Source organism: Oreochromis niloticus, linkage group LG11, assembly GCF_001858045.2.
Source record: "Oreochromis niloticus isolate F11D_XX linkage group LG11, O_niloticus_UMD_NMBU, whole genome shotgun sequence".
Classification (NCBI taxonomy): Eukaryota; Metazoa; Chordata; class Actinopteri; order Cichliformes; family Cichlidae; genus Oreochromis; species Oreochromis niloticus.
In genome coordinates this window covers 13685536-13712018 of record NC_031976.2, presented here as the reverse complement: position 1 = coordinate 13712018, position 26483 = coordinate 13685536, and the positions used below count along the sequence as shown (strand labels likewise).

At 41.0% G+C, this 26483-nt stretch overlaps 1 protein-coding gene across 6 annotated transcripts in view; it reads left to right on the top strand.

Annotated features, from left to right (window-relative positions):
- The first annotated feature begins 263 nt into the window (after window positions 1-263).
- The window catches only part of plecb (plectin b), a 118067-nt gene continuing 91847 nt past the window's right edge, over window positions 264-26483 (top strand). For 2 of the 6 annotated variants that reach the window (XM_025911247.1, XM_025911245.1), the window contains exons 1-2: window positions 264-626; window positions 3988-4183. In XM_025911247.1, the coding sequence (XP_025767032.1) occupies window positions 3994-4183 (190 nt within the window). In that variant the 5' untranslated portion in view covers window positions 264-626; window positions 3988-3993. Of the gene's footprint in view, window positions 627-3987; window positions 4184-14058; window positions 14331-26483 lie in introns of those variants that run through there. The other 4 variants (XM_025911251.1, XM_025911250.1, XM_025911246.1 and 1 more) reach the window with 3 other exon arrangements.

Sequence of the window (26483 nt, the reverse complement as noted above, 5' to 3'; positions counted from 1 at the left end):
CTCTCTCCTTTGCAGTAGCCTGCAGACGCTACACTATTCAGTCCGGGACAAGCAGGCAAACTAATCGAACAGTGAGTCATGCAGCGTTTCACCGCAGCACCAGACCCTGCTGGTGGAGGAACGCTGTTAATTGCTTTGGATCGCAGCACAAACCCCACATCAGCCCCGACGTGCGGACTGAGCGTCTAGAGAAGGACTTGTTCAGTTTCTGTCGGAGTAATTAAGATCGGAAGCTGCACTTTAGATTTTTTGGGGGGGGTTGTTTTTTGGGGGGAGAGGGTGTGAGTTAACGACTGCGCGAAGGATTACCGACCTTTGAATTCAGTGGTGCCGCCATGCAGCGGAGGATGGATGAAAGAGAGCGAGCGGGGCGGGAGAAACATCACAGATGATGCGGATTCTGCACGGCGGGTTGTCTCTTCAGCCTCCTCCAGCAGCAGCCCTGCCTCCTGTAAAAGGAGTGGCTATTACCGGCGACCACACACACACACACACAGACACAGACACATGGGCTGTCGGCGACTTTATTTGTTTTGGTTGGCGACATCCTGCAGGGCGCATAGTGAAGCTCTGGCACTCATGGCTGTTTAACAGGCGTTTACGCACTGATCCAGCTCAGCAGTAAGGTAAGACAATGCCGGTGTCCGGTCCTGGGCGTGGGTTGGGTTTCCAATTGTGAAGAAATTGGTAGGTTTGAGTGACAGCAGAGGAGTGTAGCGATAACTTGACTCAGTGAGCTTTGCAGAGAGATTTTGGGCTTAAGTTGTTGCAGGTGCGTCCACCTTGTGGAGAAATTCTGCGTTGCTTAAGGTACTCAGCAAAACCGTACATCCATTAGAGTCCTGAGCTACAGGACAGCGTGCTCCCGATGCCACATTTCAATACTGTCAGATGGAAAATGTATCGGCGGTATATGGTAGCCTGACTTTTACTGTAATCCAGCACCACAGGAAACGAATTTGTGTGTGTGTGTGTGTGTGTGTTCCGTAATGGAGGCAAGCTGAAGTGAGACTTTCTTTCTCTAGTGTGGAAACATTTTTTACCACAGGTAAACACTGAAACAGTCCAAAAACACACATTCCTAAAATGAAATCGCTGTAAATTCACAATGTTTACAAGTGAGGCAAGTTATATCTCTAGTTCTGGCACATTTTCACGAGGGAGTATATTCCTGCTTTAAAGTGTTTGCCAGTTCTTACCTTGAGTAAATCTACAGGAAAAAAAGGTAAACCTCTACTGCAGAGACAATATTTGCTGTGTCGACATGGAAACAAACAGATTAATTAAAGCAGCTTCGATGCTATAACTTGGCAGCCCATTTATTAACCTGGTTACAGTAGCCTATGTTGTCATGGCATCAGTATCCAAAGGCTGGATAGCTTGGCAGGAATTTACATGTGCAGCATGATAACTTCACAGGGGACTGAGCTCTGCTCTCAGGTCTGCTGTGACTACAATGAGGCATGTGACACCATTTCATCACTGCTGAGCTTTGGATTGTTGACCAGAGTTATCTCTCACAGCGGGCGTGTCATCACCCACACACAGCTATTTCTTCAGTCAGGTGTTCAGTAACGGCAATTGTATTCCATGTTGTTGTTAAAGTAAAGCATGCATCTCTTGGCGTTTTAAAATAGTTACGCTGACACTAAATTAAGTGAGACGATGAGACGGGAGAAAGTGACGCCTCAATTGAGAAGGTGGGTTGTCACTTCAGGTGACACCATTCATTGTTTTATTTGGCATCCTTACAGACAGAGTTTATGAGTGCTGATGAGTCAGTTAAATGCTATGTGTTGACTGCGCTTGTACGTTTGTTAAATCAGTAATCATTACCCAGGTGTGTATACTACCATGTGAGCTTCATACCTTTTCAGTATTATGACGTTGGTCATTGACCTAATAGCTGTTTATTTAGCTTTATCTCCATATTTAAGCTCCTCAGTCTTTTCTTTGACCAGTTATTTTCCCACTTAACACCACTTAATGTAGGAAAAGTACAATAGAGGTGACAGTTATAATGTAAATGCTTTCTAATCAGCTTTGTCACTGTCACTATCTTTTAGTTCTAATGTTTTACATTTCTGGACATACTGAAAACAATCTTCTCATTAACAGGTCCTAAATTTAGGTAAATACAACCTCAGATAAACAACGACATGCCATATCATTATTAATTTAACAAAAAGTGAAACCAAAACATAGGAGTTTGCGCAAAATTAAGTACACTCTTGCTGCTTTCAGAGGTAAGAGGGTAAACAGCAGCGTGGTGCTGATAATCAGATGCGATCAGGAAGTGTGATGACCTCTATTAGAGCAGAAGGCCTTTTGAGCATTCAGGTGTGTGTAAACACAGCGCCAAGGAGGAAAGACATCAGCAATGGAACTGGAGAAGAAATTGTTGTTTCCTATCAATAAGGTAATTCAGTGCTGAGAAAGAGTGTTTACAAGTGGACGATTAATAGATTCAAGACAGTCTAATCAGGAGTGGATGTCCCAGCAAATTCAACCCAAGGTCAGACTGTGCAATGCTCCGAGAAACGGTAGAAAAAACCTCACGAGCTACATCGCAAACTCTACAAACCTCACTTAGCATGTTAAAGTTCATAGTATGATGATGAAAAGACTGAACAAGTATGGGTTATTTGCCTCTTTGTTCTAGCACAGCTACGTTTGTAAAGTTGCATCTGAATAAACCACAAGACCTGTGGAACAAGGTCCTTTGAACAGATCAAAGTGGAGACGTTTAGCCTTAAATGTACAGTGCCACGTTTGGTAATAACCAGGCAAAGCTTATGAGCACATTTACTGCATACCAACTGCCAAGCACGGTGGTGGAGTGGTGATGATTTGGACTTGTTTTGCAGCCACAGGACCTGGGCATTGAGTTGGCCATGAACTCCTCTGTACATCAAAGTATTCTAGAGTCAAATGTGAGGCCATCTGTTTAACAGCAAAGGCTCAGCTGAAACCGAGTCATTTAACAAAACAATGATGAGCATAGCAGCAGATCTACAACAGAATAGCTGAAAATGAAAGAATTACAGTTTTGTAATGGCCCAGTCAAAGTCCAGAGCTCAACCTCATGGAAACACTGTGGTGGGATCTTAACAGAGATGTGCATATAAACAAATGCCTACAAATCTCAGTGAACTTAAGCAAGGTTGTAAAGAAGAGTGGGCAGCAACCCCTCTACAACAATGTAGAAAACGGATAAAGTCATTCAGAAAACAACTGCCACAAGTTATAACTGCTAGGGTTGTACACGCAACAGTTTTTCACATACTGCTTCTTGGTTTTGGCTTAGTTTTTTTAAATGAATAATGGCATAGTGTAATATGTCATGTGCCGTTATTCATCTGAGGTTGTATCTACCTCATTTTAAAACCTGCAAAGGGCTAGATAATTTTTTATTATGTCCTGATATGTAAAACGTTAGAACTAACTGTAACTGATGCTGCCCTGTGCATATAGGCTAAATATTTAACAGTAAATGTTAACCTGGACACACAGAGGAAGTATGAAACCAAGGAGCAAGGATGCTCAGCAGCATCAAGCAGTTGTACCTTTTTAAACATTTCTAGTGAAGGACAGTCGTGCAAGCTTTCCAAGTGTCTGTTGCTGCCATTTCTTACCCCCCCTTCTTGCACCAGCAGGTGAAGCTCCATGTGGTACCGTTATCGTGGTCATGCAGCCTCTCCCATCTCTATACACTGATAGTATTCCACAAAGTACATGGTGTGTCTGGCCGTGCAGTTTGCATTTTTATAGCACTCAAACATTAGGCGTACTGAGTTTAATCTTGTTACACATTTGAGTGGCAGTTAAACATTAGTATGCTGAGGTCAGTCAGCACAGAGAAGAAAACAGCTGACCACTGGTGGTGTGCTAATATTTGGGTGTAAACACAGCAAAACGTTTATTCTGATTATGTGTCCTCCTTCATGCAGTCAGTCCCTAACTAAGCCTATCCATCTCTTTCTTAAGTAGGTGATGGCGACCCGTAAAGACAGACGTAGGGATCGAACCCCGCTGGAGGAAAGCTATGAAGAGAGGAGCGGCGTTCCCTTTCTTGGAGACACCCTGCCCTGGAACTTGTCCAAACACCAGAGAGTCAAACGCTCCAAATCCGCCACAGCGGAGGTCCTTGATCCAGCTGACAGGGCTGTAATTCGCATTGCAGGTAGGGGGACTAAACAGAGTTAGAGTTATACATGTGAAAGAGTGCTTACTTATTTAAAGCAGACATTTAAAACAAACTTAAATCTTATATTTCAGTTGTTACAGACATATTGACATGGAAAACTGAAAAGGCTAGCTAATGAAGCCTTGTAGTAGTTAAGCTAACCCAAAATGAATATGCTAGTGCTAGTTTTCTTTGCACTCCACCCGTTTTCCCCATAAGCTTTTATTCTTATACCTGTATGTCACGTGATTTAGAGCAAGTGAAGCGCGATCTAGCACTCAGAGCTCCAAACCAGCTATGTGTTGCTTATAATCTATCTGACTGTCCATTCTGCTATATGTTGGCACCGAAAAGTTAGCCTGCTGTTAGCTAACAACGCCAAGTTGGATGTCAAAGGTCATTACAACTGAAGTCCACATGAAATATTTTATTTTCAATATGGAGGTATTAAATAATAATGGTTTAGTGTTTCAATTCAGTTTCAAATTCCTTAAGAACTCAATACAAATCTGCAGTCTTATTAATAATGTTATTATTACTATTATTTATTTATGTATTTATTTATTTATCCAGGTAAAAGCCTCATTGAGATTAAAATCTATTTTCAAGTGAAACCTGCCCAAGAGGTAGCAGAGGCTGTAACACATAACAATATACCAAGTAATCAATACAACTGGCATTCAGTGTAGTGAACACAAGTACGCAAATCATATGCAATAACAGATCATTATGACTGTGGAACAGATGTGCAGTAGTGAGTAAAAAATTTGTGATTTTACTGGAGTAATGTGGAGCATGTGACTTTTTTCATGTGTGTACCAGTGGATGTAGTGGATGCCAGGCCGCCTATCCCTTTTAAATGTCAAACCTTAGAACCAGCAAAGAAAGAACATTATTCATCATGTTGACTCTTCTATTTATGAAAAGCAGTACAGACAGCCTGCGTTAATTATGTCAGAGCCATTGTCCTCTGTGGGAATATCCTTGTTTGCACTCTGGGCAGAGCGTGGAAGATGACAAAGTGTAGACAGTTTGTCATCTTCAAGGCTCTGCATAAAGTGCCACCTATTTTGTGGCCTGAGATACTGACTGCTGGATTCCTTAAGTAACAAATTAATGTTAGTAAATGTACACATAGCAATGAGAAATAACTGTACTTTATAAAATGTCAGTGAAAAACAGGCATACACAAGTGCCTTCCTTGAGCTTCGGTCATTGCTATATGGGCAGGATGTAACACTCCTCGTTTCACTCCTACTATGTTTTCAAACTTCCAACAGCAGCTTTAAATGCCAGGACAGAGAAACCATTAACCTTGTAAGAAATACTGTAAGGTAAAAAGGAAACCAAGCAGTGCTGTTTTGTACATGCATTACATATGCAAGTCCCTGCCCCCCCTGCAAACTTATAATGGATTTTCTCAGCTGGACAGGTTTCACATTACACAGTGAAGAATTAAGGTGATGATGATGGTGAGAGCTAGCCTTTTTTAAAGGTTGAGGTGTGGTTTTTTTCCCCCTATCAATGGGCTAGGATCATGTTCAAGTCATTTGTAGGGATTCTGGAAACACATTATTTATACTGTGGGTTAGCAGTATCATCACTGGTCCAAGTGTAACACATATTTAAAAAGTCACATAAAACTGACTAAAGCTAAATATGGCATAAAGGAAAGAAAGAGTTGTCAGGGCATCATAATTTCTTAGTAATTATAAACACTTCTATAACAGCATCTCACTTTTATTAAAGGAAAAGAAGAAATTAAACTGTTTTACATAAACTTCTGAAACAAGGGCAGGGCATCCTCATCCTCAATCACCAAAGCAGACAGCACAACGAGGATAAAACCCGGTTTAGTGTAGCACAGAATATACTAATTTTCAGTGTGCCAGTTTTAGCGCAAGTGTTTGATTGCACACAATAAGTCTTTGATCGAGTTTTGGAAAATTGTGTTCCTGTCTAGGAGGAAGTTTGGATAACTCAGGATGTGCATGCAGGCCTACAAAAGGCCTACATCCACATCCTGTACATCTCTTTTTCCAGCGATCAGAAGGTCATGTCAGGCAATATCAGCACCCGTGGCTGAGGCTTAGCTTTTGTAGTAAGCTCTGATGAATGACGAAGTTCTGCTACAGATTTCCTGACTGTAAGCAGATGTACATGCCTGTCCTAGAATGGGGATTAGAATAGACTATGCACAGTTCTTGTTGGGAGATGAGCACTCTTCAGTCATCAGGTCCAATAGAATGATTATATAGCCATATGGAAAAGAGAGTTTTCAGAGGATTCTGAGCGGATCCAGTTTAACCGTCGGTGAAATGCCCTCACATTTGACTCTGGAAGACATGATACTCAGATACTGATCAATACTAAAAATTATTATTGGGTTAGACATTCATTTGCAACAGTATTGATACAAACAGTGCCACATTCACCTTCTCCAGCTGACAGACAACTTCCCACGGTCTTTGTGATGAATTTTGATGTCACTAATACTCAGATTTAACTTTAAAGTGTTAAACCGGTAATAAACATGTGTCCAGCAGATGCATTAACATTAGCCATTTCCTATTAGCAGTTACCCACACTGGCCATATGCCAACTTATTATTAATGTAAGGCTAATACTATAATGTTAATGTATTATCATTATTATGTATTATCATTATCATTATCAACATTATCTTCTAAATAGGAAGTGTTAATTTAATTAACAGGAAGCACATTTGCTTAAGAGAAACATAATACTTTTTAAAGTCCCAGGTTGGACCTAATAATAAAGGTCTACCAGCATCAACACAGAAACAGTGGTAGCCTTCTGTACCTAATGGAAAGCAAAAATATGGTGCCAAGTCACCAGAAGCAGAAGAAAGAATCAAGGCTAAATACATTTGTATGGCCATTTAGATGGTTTTGATCTAAACTTTATTAAAAATATTTGTGCATTTATGTATCTTAATTTTGTCATTTTTCTGTCATTCTGTCATTTTCCAATCTGTGATATTGAAAATGGTATTGAATATTTTCTTGTTCTTGTAATTAAAAATGAATGGCTATTGTGAAAAATGTAAAATCTCATTAGCCTTTATAATTAATTGTATTATTTTAAGTGGATCAAGTTTGTTTTTGCTAACTGGATTGCACATGAATTGTGTGTGTGTGTTTTGCTGTTGGCTTTTAGAGCCCTAGTTGTATTTAAATGGCAAACATCCCTGCAGAGTACTCTTCAATAATTCATTCTGGAGTGGCTATGATCTGATGCCGAGGCGATGCTAGACTCCATCTCTCTTCCACTCACATTCTCTTGCTATCTCTTTCTCATGCACACACGCACACACACACATTACAGTTTAATGTAGCAATTTTCTGTGGAAATGATCAGTGCATGTGCACACAAGCATAAATATCTATTCGAATTTCGAGCTCCTACGTTACAGGAAAATCATCTGAGTCATCCACATCCCATTTCCCTCAGTTTATTGGTACACACTGTTACCGCACACTATACTATTAATTTGTGGAAGCTACTGTTATGTTGTGGATGCACTGTATGTTGTTGTGATGTAAGGTTTTCATGGATGAGAATGTACAGCTGGGGATTTGCCACATACTGCTATTGCCTGCTAGCTAAGTTAGTTCATCTGAAATTCACTATAATATTAAAATGTTTACTAATTTTGGTTGGCCACAAACAGCATTAAAATAAAATGTTATCTACCAGAAAGACTGAAGAGTCAGCGAATTCAAGGGTTTTAATACAAGAGCACTGGGACCCACCTGGAGACACTTAAACAAAACTTAAAGTCTTAATACAGTTTAAAAGGGTTAGTATTCATTATTTACCATTACTTTCAAAAAGACAGTTAACTATAGCTGCCAACTGTATTTGTACTATGCTGTAAACATGTATATGTCTGATATAATGTTTGGCATTTTAGAGATTTGTCGCTTTTGTAACAGATGTGTAGTCGCAATTCAAAGAACTTCAGTTTTTGGCACTTTTGACGTCATCTTTTAGCCCCCAATGTCGTTGCTTAAATGAGAGAAGAGCCTTTAAAAGTATGACTCATCTTCCACACAAATGCTGTTGTTGTACTGCTGACAGTTACTCCAGACACATACTCAGACTCTTGCCCTGTAGCAGATTTTATACGAGCTGAATCCGTTGGCAGTTTATTATAATGAGCTTTGGATTTTTATACTGTTGAGCTGGTTCAGTTATGAAAGGCTCTCTGAGCTGGCCTGTCTCTTTTGCGTGCCCAATTGTATTCCTCAGATTTTATAATTGCTTGTGATTGCAATAGCTTCTTAAATGTCCTCTTTTCATACATCTGTAGCTCCCTGCTCATGTGTGAACACAGCTATTGGCTTCCCTTCAGATAGCTATAACCCATTTCCCCAGCAGGTGGCACTTTCTGTTAACCAGCTGGTGGCCTGCTCGTACTAAAGAGTCATCACCGCTTCTGGAAAATGTTTCTCATTTCCACACCCGTCTCAAATAGCATCGGCTACATTGTGTGTTCATTATGTGTCCGGTATTACAGAACTCTGCCTTTTTCACCAGACAGTATGCTTTCATTCTCGTTTTGAGACCCTTCTGGACAAAGCACTTTTCTTCTTTTTAAACGTTTGACCTTCATGCTCTTTCTCATTCCACGCCATATCGGGGAAGGAATGCTGCTCCTCACCATCAGTTTCAGATTCTGTGAATGAGCCATGACGGAAAAGCGTGGTGGGCTGAAAAGGTCAGGGCAGTCAACAGCAGCATGTCTGATCCACTGCTGCGCATTACATGTGTTTCTGTTGTGGATATCCAGAAGAGGGAGCCAGGCCTGTTTCTATGATTGTCTGTTACCCAGTTTTACTGGGCAACAGTAACAGCAGCATTGCACCCGGATTGCACCATACTGAAATCGTTTAAGGCTTGGATAACTGACAGAGTAGAGCATCAAGCCTGGTGATCATTAGCTGACAAAAGTAGTCAAAAGTGAAAGGACACTAAAGATCACATCCTCACAGACTGTATAATAAGAGTATATAGATATATAAAATATACCCAAGTGCACAAGTAATTACTTTGAAAGGCTACTATTAAAATACAATGAAGGCAGAAAGCATTGTGAGATTTTGCTCTTTTGTCCCTTGTCTCTACAGACAAAACAATTTCCATTCATCAAAATCTAACAGAGGATAAGCCCTGTCTTAGTTAGAACGGACCATAAATTCTCCCTTAATAAGAGCTGCCACACTACTGTTGGGTTTTGTGTCATATTCCACAGCCAGACCGATCAGTCTAGCTGTGGGCCAGCATTAAACTCCTGCCTGTGCATGTGTGCACAGTCCAAGTGTTATTTGTTTCCCCCATGTTTTTTCTTCTTTTTCTGTGAGCTGTGCTTCGGTAATCCCCTTGACACTTGAGAAACGATGCGCTGTGATTTGTGCAGGCTGCCATCTCATTCTGAGAACCGAGCAGTGTGAAAAACATTATTAATGTTAAGGCTGTCGCTCTGAGTTGGCCCCATTAGAATATCAAACAAAAGGAGCGTACTGCAAAAAAACCCCACATAGTGACAGGCTGTTAAGTGGACAGCCGTGGAGCTTCTTTAACCACTGAAGATTGCAGTGGGGCAAAATAGAACCTTTTATATATTAAAAATGTATATCTACCTTTCAATTGTAAAATACTATTTTAATGAATTTCAATTTGTTCTATTTCATTTATTCTTACTTTATTTCTTGTCAGTCTTAATTCAATTTAATTTAATTTTATATAGCACCAAATCACAAAACCTGTCCCCTTGAGGTGCTTTATATTGTAAGGTAAAGCCTCTACAGTAATAGAGAGAAATCTAAAACAATCAGACGACCCCCTTTGAGCAAGCACTTGGTGACAGTGGGAAGGAAAAACTCTATTTTAACAGGAAGAAACCTCCAGCGGACCAGGTTAAGGGAGGGGAAGTCATCTGCCGCAACCGGTTGGGCAAAAGGGAACAAAGACAGGACAAAACACTCTGTGTAATAAGCAGGGTAACAAGTGAAATGCAAAAGCATTCACTGTATACATTATAAAAACGTCCACATGCAAGTTAAGCTGTTCATACGCTGAAACATCCAACTGCAGTTTCAGATTTCCTGATGTGGAAAGCTTGTGTGTGCAAATGAAAGAATGCACACTGAACCCACAGGCCCCTGTATGCACCTGTCGGGTATTGTTGAAGGAGATCTGGAAAACAAACTACACACAGGCCCCCATGACCACACATACACACACACACATATATACACACACACACACACACATGCACGCGTTCACATACTCTTTCTATATCCTTCCTCAACTTTTATTTGACTTCACGTTACCAGATCATCAGGTCATAAAAGTAGCAGCTTGAGTAAACAAACAGATGTCATGGAGCCAGATAAAGTGGTCCAACTGTTGGGGAGTGGACAGGGAGCTAGAATGATCCAGCAAGTTCGGAGTGAGACATATAACTATCTTCTATGCGTCACCACTGCATGTGTGAGAATGAGGTTATGAGATCCAGCGTCACTGATCGTTAATAGTAGCTGATGTTTTAAAGGTTTAGCCTTGGCATTCGTGTAGTTGACACTCACTTCCCACTTCCAAGCACTCAAATCTAATGTCACAGTAATATCTAACATAATCACAAGTCTGGCTGAGTCATTCATTACATGCATATATTCATGTCAACTGTAAAGCCCAAAATTAAATTCTACTTACTTCTGTCATAGTAAAAACATTTCTGTCTCCTCTTGCCTTCCTTTCATTTTTTTGTGTTGGATCTTAGAGTGGATATGCTGATGTCATCCCTCTGTTGCGCCTCTCCCTGTTTTTTTAGGATACGTAATCTTTTTTAAAAGGAGGTTATGCTGAGTACATATTAGCTGGTCTGTGTTCGTCGAGCATATTTGTAATTGCAGTTATCATATTTTTCTCTTCTTGGATTTATGGGAAATCAGTAACCACAGTGGAATTTGCACTCGAGATAAAGCAAAAATGTGCGTGTTTGTTAAATTCTGCAATGTTACATAATTTATGTAATATGACCTGACCGCTAGCTGCTCTATTTTTTTTAACGCATTTAAAAATTCATATTTTAATGGTGAAAAACTGTCAATAATAATAATAGGAAACATTGTATGTTAATCAAAATAGTGACTAGAAAATATGACTATAGGGAAAAAATGCCAGTGTGTGAGCTTTGTTCTTCAGAAGACACAGAAGACTTGCAGTGCAAGAGTTAAGCATAATGAAATTTCCTTTTGGATCTAGTGAAAAGGACACAGACGCACACACACACTGTCGCAATTCTCCAGCAGCAAGAGCAAAGAGTTTGGAGTGAACTTATCACGTTTCCTCTCAGGGAAGTGTCCTGCCTGATGTCAGTGTGGCCTTGGCCAAAGAAACGTCTGACAGTCAGGCTGAGCTGCAGGGATTTTCCTTTTTCCTACATCACATCCCTGCCATTGTGCTACAGGAGACTCCTACGCAAAATCCAACTTAGGATCAGTGCAAGTTTGATACAGTCTTCCCTTTCCTCCAATTTTATGAGGCTCTCCATCATACAACAGCTCAACAAGACAGCATTGTTAGATCCCAGCAACTTTTCTGTGCACAGTATGTCTCTGCTAGTTGACATCAGTTTGCTGTCATTGGTGTTATCAATTATTTTTTAATGCTACAGCCTGCGTAGCTATTAATCAAAGCACGGTATGAATTTTTATTATGCTTTGACACAACAAATATCTAAGTGACAAATGAAGCCTTGGCATAGGAAGGAGATTCGTTTTTTTTTCTTCTTTTAACTCTGTTTTTGTCCCGACTGTCATCAGCTCGGCCGGTCTTGGCATTTGTTGAATATTCAGTGGTTGCTCTGACTGTTTATGTTCCCAGTGGATGTCAAGGGCATATCTGCACTGCAACTGAATGTATTTATTCATCATGTTGCAGATGTCAACTTTCTGAGAGACCAGCTGAAACACAGCAGCTACCAGCTGGAGTGTGTTTCCGCAGCACATAGAGGGTCGACAATGTCTTTGTTATGAGATTTTGTCCTGTAGACGTGGACGAAATGTATTAAATGTAGAAATCTGTTTAAGGTATGGCATTATAGAACAAGATATGAAACCTCTTTAAATTAATGAGGAAGGATGAAGTGTTCAGTCAGATTGGATTTAAAGAAATTTGGAAGAATTTAACGTTTTTAATTGATGTCATTTTTGAAAAAAAAAAATGTGGAAAATAATGTTTATTCTTCTGATATCTGGTTTGCCATTAATGCCACACAACAGTGGCTCTCATTCTAAAGATGGCATAAATAAAATAATAAACTACACTAGTAAAGTGAATAACATGGATCATCTTGTTAGAGTGCAAACCTTGGGTTCTGGCATTCATGTGGAAGTTACTTTGACACACACGGCCCAACCAAACATTGTTGCACATCAAGGACGTCCCTCCCGTCCCAACAGTACAGCACCACACCATCGAAATTCAGAAAACACTCGAGGAAAAAAAAGATCTATTTTCTGAATTCCTAATGTGTTCAAAGATCTACAGAAGGTCTGATCCACCCACAGAATCCAAAGCATGTGCTGGCGCACTCCACAGAGCACCTCTAAAAGCTCTGTGGCCGCGCCCCAACCTCTCTGATGGGACATGAGAAGCAAATACTAAATATAAGCACGGGCTGGAAAGTTTGCTTTACCATACACCATTTACCACAGTATTGACTTCAGTTTCACAATACATTAAGTATTTGAGCTCTTGCTGAAGTTTGGTCACTTAGAATGAAATTAAAAGTCTCAAAGTTTTATAGTAGTTTAATTTTAATAGTGAGTATTAATGTTGGTGTGATTGTTCGGTTAGTGGACGATATCTAAAATGACCAATCAGTTGCTCTTGGTCTAGAGCTCCATGCATGGGGTGAGGATGACCATGAGAAAGGTGGTGGATCAGAACCTTCAGAGCAACCTTGCACATCTGTGTAAGCCTTGTGTATTTGTGTAGTTGGTATTTTTAGATTTAGTAAATTGTTTTTCCATTGTTATTTATTCTAAGCGCTGCTGCCAAGGAGCTGCTTCAAATTTCATTGAACATCTGATGTTTAATGACAACAAAAGGATTCTGATTCTAAATGATTCAGAGATGGCCCGGGAGAAAGTGAAACCAAAATCGAGCTCTTTGGCACTAACTCTGAACCGCTGCGCTTGGAGGAAGAGAAATTCTGAGTATGATCCAAAGAACATCTCCACAGTGAAGCACTGAGGTGGAAACATTATGCTTTGGGGCTGTTTTTCTGCCAAAGGTACAGGACGACTTCACCACATTGGACCAACCCAAGTACTATAATATTTTACAGTAGATGAGAACCTCCTTCTCTCACCTGATTGTTACCTATGATTACTACTGTGAGCTAACAAAGAAGTTATCTGCTCGGATGAATACTACTGTATGGTTAATGATTGTTACAGTGATACAAAACAAGTTAATCTCCCTAAAAGCATACTGCCATTCAAGTTTGGTTTTTTCCACTCTGCAAGCGCTGATGAATACGGGAGCTTCTCTTGCCTAATTTTATGTGTAGTTTCGGTCGAGCCCTCATTAATTACTATTTCATGATATCAGAATTTTTCTAGCATTTTATGAGGTTAAATAAACAAGGATGCTTGCCATCCATTACAGTTGAATTAATCTGAACCAGAGAGCCCTTTGCTGCTGTTTCTGCTGCTCTCTGTGAGTGTGTGCTTGTTTCTTCCAGCCTGTGTGTCTTTAAGAGGAGGAGCCTGACATTTATATTAGTATTTCTGAGCCAGGCTATGGGAGGGTATGGAAGAGAAGGGAGGCAAAGGGGGGTGTGTATGTGTGGTGACGCTGGGCTGTGGAATGAAGTTTCGAGCCGTGGAGGGTTCACACACAGCTGAGAGACCAGACGGAGGACAGCACCGGTCTGCCTCACATACATCCAAACACACAGAGGGCTGACCCAAAAGGGAAGAAGAGGAGAAGAAGGAGAAGGAAGGAAGTGCTGGGATGGCCATGTATGAACCTGCCTATCTGCCTCCCAACGCTGAGGAGCAGGACTTCATCCAGGCTTATGAGAACGTCAGGGAGAAGTACAAAGGTGGGAGAGTGCGCTCGTGTTATAGGGATAACAGTAACCGCACGTCTCTAAGTGATTGTCAAGCACGAGTCTTTGTGTTTGTATTTGTCCCATTCATTTGTCTGACTCAGCGCAGGTGGATGCATGTGCCTGTCTGCTGTGCTTTTAAAATGTGCCGGCTGCCGTGCATGTTTCTGGAGCGGTAGTCCTGCATGCTGCATCCCTTGACTGCTGAGTGTTTTTTATTGATTGCCGCACATGTTGGCTGTCACTCTTCCACACTATCTCCGGTGTGTGTTTGTGTGCGTTGCAAGAGTGCAGCGGATTTACAGGAGTGCTTCACTCCATGTGGCTAACAAACAGCCCGCTCTGCTCACCTCTGACCTTGATGTCAGTATGAGACTTTATTTTAAAGTCCCAGCACTTTGCCCATTGCAGCCCAACAGAGGGCATTAACAGGTGCTGCTAAGCAACAGTGAAATTCATTAACACCCCACGGGAAGCGGTTGCTTTTCTTCTCAAATTTTCATCTCATTTTATCCCATTATCTCCCCCTAAGTGTGCTGCATGGCTTGCCTTCTGTCTAATATTTCACATGGTTTACTTTATGTAGTGCGTTACAAAGGTTAATCAAACAAAGATCAAGATGAGGAGGATAAAGTTTAAAAAAAACCCATCCATACAAGAGTCATCTGTCACAACGACACATCTCCACAACTGCTTTCACTTTCTCCACATCAGAGGAAGTCAGCAGCATCCTCCAGGTGCTTTCACTTTAAAAGTTTTCCTTAGCTGCCACTCTTGTCTGTGGCTCATATGTCGGTCTTCTTTCACTTTTCCTTGCACTAAATGTTTTTTCCTGTCGTGTGTTTCATCTCCCCTGTTCCAAAGCATCATCAGGAAGAGCAAGAGCTTCTCTATAAATATTGCCCCAGTTTTTTTCTCCTTTGCCTCTCTCTTGTTGTGAGAATCTGGCGGCTGTGCTTGTGCTGAATCACCATTGCTCATTTTTCTGTGTATCAGCATGTTTTTCTTTGTCTGGGTCTCTTTGTGTACACGTTCCATATCTTTAAAATAATGCTGCCAGACTTGGCATTTTTAACATCTTTGAACCTTCACTGTATTGATTTTTAATGTCTCTGTAATTACTGTAAACAAACGGAATGAGTGCAGAATACTTCGGCGATGACCAAATACTTTGGCAGTAAGACATCCCGTTGGCCTTCTCCAGTGGGAATTGGTTGCGTTTAGCTGGGAATTCAGACAGGTTGGTTTGTGACACAAAACTGCTGCTCTACTGTTATCAAGTCTCAACGTTTTATGGGTTTCGGCAGCGCTGTTGCTGAAATAGAGACTGATAAGAATTTTTTGTCAAAGCGTAGTGAACTTGCCACAGGACAGGAGACGCACAACAACTTTTTAGCAGTCAAGTTTAGAAAACTAAGTCGGAAACACAGACGCTGGACCAGATTTGCCTCATTTGTGCATGGGTCTGTATGTTTCAGTGTGTGTTTGTAATGCTGCTTCTGAACCAGGAGGTAATGGGAAGCAGAAGCTGGCTCTGTGGCAGGTGTTTATGTTCCAGACGTTCCTTTGTGTTCCTACCTCGACAGCGTCTGTGCTCCTTGCAGATCCTGCTCTCCTTATAAAGGCACAAAACTCTCCGACTTTGTCACATTCCTATCTCTGATTTTTTTATATTGTTTTTTGGCATGGATATCTTGCTAATGTAAAAAACATTAGCAATTTTTATGCAGAATCCACAAGGCTTTAGAAAGTACTGTACTGTAATTACTATGAATGGAATAGGCTATGTGTCTGCATTGGCTCCATGCGGCATGGTTGGACAAGGTTGCGTGTGTGTTTGTACCTCCTAGAGCTTAATTATGAAAATTATTAGGTTTGTAAAGCAGTACCCAGCAGTTTTAAAGTCTGGTTCTCACATGCTCATTTGCAGAACACAGCCACGCTGTTCTAAATACCTGTCCCTGTCCATATTCTCTGCATACTGGCCCCATTTTGTCTTTAAGGACAAATCAGCCACTTTGTCTTTTTTTCCCCCAAATAATGATTTATTCCCTGCAAGATCTACACTGGAACAAAAAGACATGTTAATGTGGATATTTGCTCTATGGTGTCTTATGCATTTTGTAATAGCTTATGCTAAAAGCTTTTTCATGACTGCCGGCGTTTACTTAACATAGAAAGCTGCTTAATGGCATCTTTAATATGCAACCATGTAAAGAATCATTTGCCTGTGTAATCACTGATACCTTTGCGATACAGCACACGGTTTTCCAGGTGTAGATTTATACCCACCTGGGTGCAGTCAACCTTTTGCTGTTGTATCGTTCTCCTCATTGGCATAACTGACATTGTAGGAAGTGGGAAGTGGTAAGATTGTGTTTGCTGATCATCAATATGTTCGCACTTTCATTGTAAGTATGGCTTAATCGTTTAGCTCAAAGTTCTGCTCGATGTCAGCCAACAGACCAGTGCCTGATGTCTGTGGGCTGTGCAGGCCTAAAAATGCAAATCCCAGCAAGCAGGATTCGTGGGACGATAGATTCATGGAATTAAACAAATCCTTAAAGTGGAGTATGATGGTGTAAAAAGTCTATGGTCTGTTTTATAAGATGCGGTAAACAATTACCTACAAGACTGTCCCACGGATATGGATACACTTCTTTGTGGAATATAAGGTGCATTGAAAATCCACACTCTACAACTCAACCTATATGCAGCATCACAGAGGCTTAGCTAGATTCGTGTGCTTTTTTTACCCCCAGGAAACCCCTTCACCACTCATTCAGTTGCCATTTTAAGCTAGTGCATGTGTGTCCTGGTTCCATAAGCCGTGGTTCCTCTGTCTTTACATGCTGGGTCTATTTTTGCTGGATTGGTTTGCATCTCTGTAAATGAATAGCACGCTTTGGGAGCTCATCCAAAATATGACGTACTGAAACCTGCAGATAGGAATGGTTCGTCTTTTTTTTTTTTTTTTTTTTGCCAGCTTGAATCTGATTGAAGACACACCCATTTTCTTTGCCACTTATCCTGGACAGGTTGTACTAGGGGTAACACAATGAGGCAGAACCACATATTTCCCCATCCCCATATACAATTGAATCACCAATTAACCTGAAAAGCATACCTTTGTGCTGTGTGAAAAAAACCCCATGCAGGCACAGGTAGAACCTACAGGCCCAACACAGAGAGGCATCAGCTGACCAGGAGATCCAATTGTACCTACTACTAACTCCTAGGAACCTTTGAATCATCTTTCATTTGTTGATAGTACTATAAACATCTCCGGTGGTCCTAATTTACAAAGAGTAAGGACTAGAGCATGACACTGGATTTGGGATCAGCCATATTTTCCAAATGGGTTAAAATACAATTATAGTCAATTAGTCAGTCTGCTCTTTCTAATGTTACTCACTGCTGTCTCCTTGCCTTTTCTGAATTGCAGCTGGTTGGATGGTAAAGGCCTGGCCGTCATCCCACTGTCCTCTAATGCAATTTGTGGCAGCAGCTGATGCCAGTGTTACTGGGCCGTCTGAGTGGGGGATTGCCCTGTGCAAGTCGGGTGGACTTCTGAGGGTGCGCAGCCATGGATGGCATGCATTTTTGCCCCAGTGGGTGTCCTAGAAGGCCCTGTCCTATGCCCTGCAGGGCTTAAAGTAAACCCTAAATATAGCCGTGGCAATGTTCAGTCAACCAATTAAACTGTTATTTTTTGCCAGCTTGATTAGCTGCTATGGGTAATTTAAATTGCAGTTTCTCTTTGGCTGAAAAGCATCAAACAGTTGTAAATTATTAAGTAGTACTTTATTTTTGCCGTACATCATGGGGATGACTTTACAGTGCAGACATGCAGCATATGTCTTTATGAATGACTGCATCAAATTCTATTTCCAGTATGCGTGACGTGAGAAGCAGTATGGGAAGTGGTTTGTCACATAGACATTTGTGATGAATGAAGTCTTTAAAACACCAAATGACAAATTGGTGTGTGTATGTGTTAAGTGTATGTCTGTTTAAAGCCACTGAGTATGTGTTAGTCATTCTTATATAGCACAGACTCACTAATAACTTGTCAGATCTCAAAAATTTTAAATGAGAGTTTCCGTAACATTTTCGCAGCTTGTTTCAGCTGGTTGCCATCTGTTGAGTGCCTTTGCGAAAAAAGCAATTAACCTACAACAGCTAGATATGAATACAGTTGCTTGGAGGTTGTGTGAGGCTGTTGTTGAGTGTCTGTACTTGAAGTATTTTCAAATCAGGGTCAAAATGGACAAAATGAGACTCACCACCTCTTCACTTTAGCTTAATTTTCTCAGTCTTCAGCTGTTGGTTCTGAAATTTGCAAAAGAGTAGATACTGATATCTCTGTTTCATTTATGGAGGATTTGCATCTCCTTCAACTGCCAGGTATTATCTCTGCACTTAGTCTACAGCCACACCAGCTGCTCTGTGAGACAGTACTAATTACGAGTTCAGGTCACGTTGGATGTTTTGGAAAGGCTAGAAAGATTCTTTTGTAATTGAGTTTGGCTGTGCAAGCATTGCAATTAAAACTACTCTGCAAAAATACTATACTACATATTTAAAGGATATAAAAGGATATTTAAAAACCCTAAACAAGTAAAAAAAAAGTTTAACTTAAAATAAATGAATGAAGCATATAGCTGTTAGCATGCTAACCTACCAACAGTGTTTGTTTTAGGTTACTGAAGTAGTGAATTGACATTTAATAATTAGCACTAAACACAAAGAGCAACTCAAGCAGGAACCTCTAGGGCAAAAACTAAGCAAAAGTACTTCCTTGAATGGCCACTTGAGGCTGCTTCAAAAGCATGTTTAAAGACTGGTACAGAAACTAAGCTAGCTAGCAAGTGCTAGGTTGGATTGACGGCAACTCCCCAAGCTATACTCTGTCGTGGCAATATGTTCACGTCCAGTGTCCATCATGGCAACAGTTAAAATGCCAAAAAGTCAATATGCTCCTTGCGCTAGCCTTGTAAAGACATCTCCATGGCTACATCTTTTATCGAGCACTGTCATTGTCATTGTCCATATTTCGTCGTTCATTTTGAACTAGCTTTATGAAAACTTCATTCAGTATCAGTTTCAGTCGTTCATTCTAGAACAGAATTGAATAGAAATATCCTTTGTTTTCCCTCACTGGGGAAATTCAGGTATTCTAGCAACAAAGTGACAGGCAGATGGATTCATTTACTCATTATTTCACCCAGACAGGCACGACTTTGCAGTTCCCAAAGTTAGAATGCTGTCTCACATGATTTAACCTACCTTCTGCCACACATGAGACAACTTTTAGAATCTTAAATAATTATGACAACAGTTATATGGTATTTGGGGCTAGCGCTAACATCAAATGTGGGCAATTTATTTTCCTTCTCTTGATGCAGTTGGCTGTCTTTTCACTGGAAACTACTCTGGCTACCTCTTCAACAAACAGAAAGTGCTGAATTCTTTTTGAGGTCAGCCATACGCAGATGTCAGTGCCAGGTAAAATGCTTGTGGAAAATAGACCGTTGGTATAAAATCTGTGGATCTGGCTTTTTTTTTAATGTGCGTCTGTTTACAAATGTATGACATTTTAGGACTTTCCTCTAATACCAGTTCAGCCAAATGGTGCCCTTTTAGTGCTTTCAGTTTCCAATTATCCACCAATGAAACCAAAAGGAAAAATCTAGGTCATGGAACTTTACTGTTACTGTATTTCCACCAAATAGCACCACACTCAACCGATGCAGGGCGTGACATTGTTTAGCATGAGGGTCACAAAGGCCCTTTAGCTACGCTGCTGTGAGAATTGCTACATTTGGGTGGGTTTTTCCTTTTCTTTTTTTAGTTATTATATTTTTTTCATGTGTGTCAGCTTCCTGTTGCGTGGGATAGATCAGCAGTGACACACAACTCAATTGAGAGGTTACTTTGGGGCAGGGCTTGATAAGTAAAACTCTGCTGGGATCCCTTTAGGGCCTTTTAAGGGAGAGAGTGAGAAGCTTCAGAGGGATGTTTCCCCAGTCTGTCGACCTTCCTGTCAAACAGTCAACAGTTTTCCAGAACAGAAGCTGCTGTTCTTTTATGCCTGAATCTCTTGTGTTTTTTGCCTGTCTGTGTGTGTGTGTGAAGTAATGCGAGCGGTAAATAGAGAGACAGAAAGGAGAACAATTAAAAGAAAGTATGTTTACAAGAGGCAGGGATTGCGATTGGATGCTAGTATTTACAACGATACAATGTCATTTGATCTGTTTATTTATGCTGAACGGGATGGGTGTTTTGCTTTGTAGAAAATCATTTACAATGATGTCAGCCTTCATGAACTCTTGGTTGAATTTTTGTGGGTTTGGCAGTCACTTCTGTTATTAAAAGTAAAGCTCCGCACACACAGTCTGAAAAATAAACGAGATGATTAAGAAAAATGAATTCAGTTCAATTATACAGCGCCAAATCACAACAACTATCTCCTCAAGGCACTTTATATTGTAAGGTAGACTCTACAAACTGTAGGGAACCACAGAGTATTTACACAAACCTCTGGATTGGCTACACTTGAACTGTAAGAGAGAGAGAGAGAGAGTTTCTGTCTATTAATTTGGGTTTTACCTTGAAATTAGCTGGTTTCAGGAATTAAGGTAAACTGTAGCTTTGTTTTCACACTATCTAATCATTTAACTTTTATTACTTGGGAAAGAAGAGGGTAATGTCTGGCGAGGCCAGTGACCGTGTAGCCTTGAAATGTTGCATCTGTTAAAGTTTGTGGGACCTTGAAAGTGTCAGCATTCTGACAGATTGGTCTACCTTGACTCCAGCTGCAGGTGCATGATATGCACCTAATTTTCTTTTGCTTGTTCTCCAGTTGCACTCATGACTTGTGATTTTCTTTCATTGTGTAGTATTAATTCACAAGAAAATGATAGCTAAAGTTATAAAATGAAGTAAAAAATTGCAGTAAACTGGAATTTTGACATCCTAATCATTCAAGGCTCTACAACCATTAATACATTTAGTGTCTCTCCACCTCTCTACAGTGCATGTTTACGGTCTGGTGCACAAAATGGTTTGGGTTTCTATAGTTTATTATTGTCTTCTTGGCAACTGTATTTAAATAATAAATATATGTATAATTTATGAATATAAACTTTGCTATTTCATCCAAATATGATGGCTTCTTGCTTAAACAGAATTACGGTGACCTTCAAACTTCAAGCTTCTAAATAGGACTAACTAGGTCACGCAGATCTTTCTTGTGGGTCGGATTGAGGTTCACGTGGTACAGAAGGTCACCTGTTGATCAGAAGGTCGGTGAGTCGACATCCGATACACTCAATACAATACTGATACAGTACAATACGATACAATTTTGAGTGCTCAGAGTAGAAAAGCACTATATGTTAGTAAGGTACCAATCCATAAAAAGTTATGCGTTAGTGGAATTCTTTAAACAACAGGTGGGTGGCAGCTAGGATGCTAGTTAGTTTTGTGGTTAATTGTACTAACAACCCAGCCAAGAAGTCAGTGATTCAGTTTTAGTGTTAATATTTTATTACTCTCTTTGTCGAGAGTGACCTAGCAACAAATACAAGGGAAGAAACACAGCATCCAAATTAGAGTGAAACTTCATGAACACTATATTCTTAATCCTTTGAAATTGACTTAAACGCCCCAATTGTAACCTCCTCTGTCAGTTTCGCGCAGGTGTTTCTTACTGTGGATGCATCTTGCTAACCAAACTCAGTAGTGTGGAATTTCTACCATCTCGTCCAAATATGGTCACTTCTTGCCTAAAATTCAAATGGCAGCAGCAACAGTGCTAAACCTGACGCTCCAAAGGACACTTTGGACGACCTTTAGCTTCAAGCTTCAGAAGTTAAAATGATGCCTCTGGATAAATGCTTACATGCATTTGGTCATAACCCAGTTAGATTCCCCCTTTCAAAGTCATTCTCCTCTCTGAATGTCTGACATGCTGAGTCAGACAGATGTGGATGTGCTCAGTGCTGCGCAGCAGTTCAGTAGACGGATGATTGTGGCTTTTAACTGTCCTGATGATCCTATTTAATCTGACATCTTGTTTGCTTTTAGAAGACGTGAGATCTGCTTAAACAGCAGATTGAGTGGCATATGTCAGCTCACTCTCTCTTCTCATATACTGGAGCTCCAGACCTTTCAGCTCACAGCTTACTAGGGTTGGACGGCTTTACTGCTTCTCTTTTTAAACAAATAAGGAGTCCTGTGGTATTTAAGCATTTATAGCTTCTCCATGATTTTTACAAGGACTTTGAAACACATGGTTTTGCGGTTTGAGAGGAAAAAGTCAGTGTGGAAAACACATTTGTGTGGAAAATAATAACGTTCTAACACCTGGGTTGTGTCTGACACAAAGAGACTTTGTCTCTGCTGCTTTATAATGGAAGGCAGGGCTGTGGGCTGTATTAAGTCCAGTATTAGTTTGGGACTGTAGCTTCAAGGCTCCAATGAGCTGTGAAAAAGTTAATGAGGAGAACAAAACATCCTGGAGCACTGTGCTGCAGCTTACCTGACGCAGTGTAGTGCAAGCATACCGTCGCTACACCATACAGTACACATAGTGTAGATGGAAAAATAGCTTTAAAAGCAGAGCCTTCACTTCCAGAAAGAACAGGGAGAACCATCCCTCCCCCTCATTTCCCAGCCCTCCCCTCTGGAAAAAAGAAAGAATGAAACTGGATTTTTTGCATAATTGTGCATTTTAAGTGACAGATTGCTCTCAAACACAAGTGTTTTAGCAACATTTTCCCCTTTCTTTAAGCATTCACTTTGACCTTGTTGCTAGTTCTGTTATGTGTCTTCATTTTGGATGTTGCGATTCAGAGTACAGTTACATATTTCACTTCAGGCCCTGAATCCACCTTGTTACTGCAAACGCAGGCTGAAAGAAAGCAGAGAAAAACAGAACTGAAAGCTGAGAGCATACACAGAAACCAAAGTCCCATCTGTTTCACCGTAGCTTGAGTTAACAGAAATCTCTGTGTCCAGCGTGAAGGAGCACTCTGTTGAGAGAAGACAAGAACTTTTTGATAGCCTGAAGCAATTACGTTCACATTGAACTCTGTCCAGATTTTTTCTGAGTAAGTGGAAATAACTCCTTTTTTTGCCAAGCAGACTTCAGGCTTATTATGTTCCAAGTGAGTAATAATAAAAATAGTCCTTAGCGCATGATCTGATACCTGTTAATTCATATTTACCAAGTAATGATGCTTGTGAGCAATCATTTGTGAACGTGTTTAACTTTCCATCATTTCCTGACACTCAAAGGCATTAAGTTTATTGCTGGTCAGTGGTATTCAGAGCAACTGGAGCCGGATTGTGTGACAGTCACCAACACGGGCCAGAAATGTCACGACAGGTCACCCCACACAGCTGACAGTGGGGGGAATGTGTCCCACGTGTGCACACACTGACATTGCACATTAGGTTTCTCACTGATCTTTCCACATGCACACGCTCTCCCTCTGGGACTGCAAGCATACCACAAGGAGTAACTCGTCGCATTTTCCTCTGTTAGCGGCTGGCTTAATCTCCTCCTGGTCTAAGACACCAAAGATGGAGGAGTGAAGCTTGTTAGCCTTCCACAGTCTGATTCTGTGAGGCTTTGACAGAATATGCAAAAAACGCTACCCTAAATGGCAAACTCAGCTCCTCCGTTTCCACTGAAAAAGGAGCTACACAGACTGGACTTACGTAAAAGGCACGACTTGCTTCATAGATAAAGATGCTTCTCAGATGATAGAGTGCTGTGAAACTAAACAGGGCCTCTCATGCTTTTGTCTCCTGCCCACTGGCTCTCTGAGGGGTGTGTCGGCCCTCCCAGGAACCACAGGTCAAACAGCAACCCTGGAAAAAACTGCCTGTTGTTTGTTTTCTTATCTGAAAGTTCAAATCACTGCCAATTCTGGCCTTCCTGTAGGGCTGTAGCTACACTTTGACACGGCTTAGGCGCTCCAGTTGCTCCAGGGCAACTTCGAGCCTGGTGAGGGCTGCGTTTGAAATGTTTGGAAAGTCCATTTGGAATGAGCTCTGTGTGCAATAATTTAGCCTTATCGCTCGCTACGTTGTTACAGCTGTTGACATTGTTAAAAGAAGGACTACATGACCTCCTGTGTACATTATTTATGTTTGGCCTTTACCATCATACCACGAATTCACAGCTGAAGGCCAGCAGAGATGTGAGAGCACATTAACATAGCCAACTGACATACTGCATATAATGTGCTTAAATTCGTGGTACAGTTTAAATTGCAGCAATAAAATTCTACTTTCAACTGATACATCTGATTAATTTCAACTGATTTTGAACTTTACAGTATTACATTTAATAATTTGTGATAACCTGGATTTCATAGAGGGGGAAAAAAAAAACAACTGACATAAGCGAAAGTGTTAAGGGTGTTTTCAACAGGAAGTGCACTTCACATGCAATCAGAACCAGTGTCCTGTATTGCTAAACAGCAGAGAAGCACACATAAATCAAGTTTGAGGAAACTGAATTAACATGTGAAAGATAGCCAAGGAACAGTCAGAAGTGCTACTTTTTTCTCTGGTCATGAGACAGAGATCTGCTAAGTTTTAGTCATGGTAAAAGGCTGTTAGTGGCCCAAACTGTAAGGATTGTCTGTGGCTTCCAGTAGGAGGCAGTGGGCTGCTGGCATCAGTCATGGAATAGAGACAGACTCACTGGTGTCAGTTTTAGGAGAGCTGAAAGCGGCTCTGGACGAATCGATTTAAATCTGTCAGACATGCGGCGAAAGTCCCACCATCCATCCTGTTAGAGGAGCATTACGGGCAGTAGCCAGAGAGACGCCTCAAGCAGAAACTCCCTGTCATGTGCGGTGAAGACAGAAAAAGATGATGAGGCACTCAGAGAGTGTGGGAGAGCAGCAGGACAGGAAGGAGAGAGACAAAGTGCTGAAAGACAAATCAGTTTTCACAAGCAGAAATTAAGAGGCAGATAAAGTAGAGGGTAAGGGGAGAGGAGGATTGGATTCTCTCTCCTCTGACTTGGCGTTGATCAGTCGAGGTTGGGTTCACGCTTGGCAGCAATTTGTTTAGATGAGGCGGCGTGTAAGGTGAGACCTGTTGTTGCAGCAGGCCTCTGGTTTTATTTTTGGCCTTTAAAAAGGCAGTTTCTGCCAATTCAGCGACATGATTCATGAGCCAATTTATACTCACATTGTTCGGAGAGAAACATACGTGTCACGGTATTAATATCCTAGAGCTAGATATTGTTTCCCCCACTGTTGCTTCTCTGCTTATGTTGGCTGACTGCATCATGACTTACAGAGTAAGCACAGCCCCTAGTGGATCATTGTTCTCATAACAACAGACCTGATGATCAAAAAAGCTGACAAATGGACTTTTAAGGAAATCCCCAAGGATTTAAAAAAAAGCTTTGGGTTGACATCAGGAACAGTAGCTGAAATAGCGGAGATTTAGATTGTGTTCCAGAGCGGCGATCAGTGTGTGGATTCCAGGCTTTGGATTAATGTCTTCTGTCTCAATAGCTGATGGGTTCGTTTAAACAAAGCTAAAATGACTGCATCGCTCCAGTGACGCTTCTTAGTCCAGTTCCAGCATAGTGAATCTCAGTGGAAGCCAGTGAGTCAGAGCGTGGGTGGGGTGGAGTGGGAGGGGGGGGGGGCAGGGGGGGACCTTTGGGGACCCATTTTGCTCCATGTCAACCACTTATACTTTTTCAATTAAATGACTCCCTCTTTTCTTCCTTTCTGTAAATAGAATGTGACTCAGAGATAACGTTCTTGTGCTCGCCGCTCCATGAATCATATTTCCAAATCTCAAGAAGGTAGAAATTTATAAAGGGAGCCACCTGCTGCAGCTGAAGGTCCACACGAGAGCTGATCTCTGGTCTTTAGCTGCCTTGTTTTTAAGGTCGTGTTGTCTCAATTCTTAGAATTCCTCAGGAGTCTTGTGTGTTCAGTATGGTAGGAAAAATCACCCTCCCTGAAGAGATTTGCAGGCTGCTTGCTGTTTGCCTGTCAACATTAATGATAAAAAGAAAGCCTCCCGTTTATGCATTTTCCTGCGTTATATACATAGCCTGTGAAATCCCCAAAAATAATGATGAGATGGTTTTTAATCAAA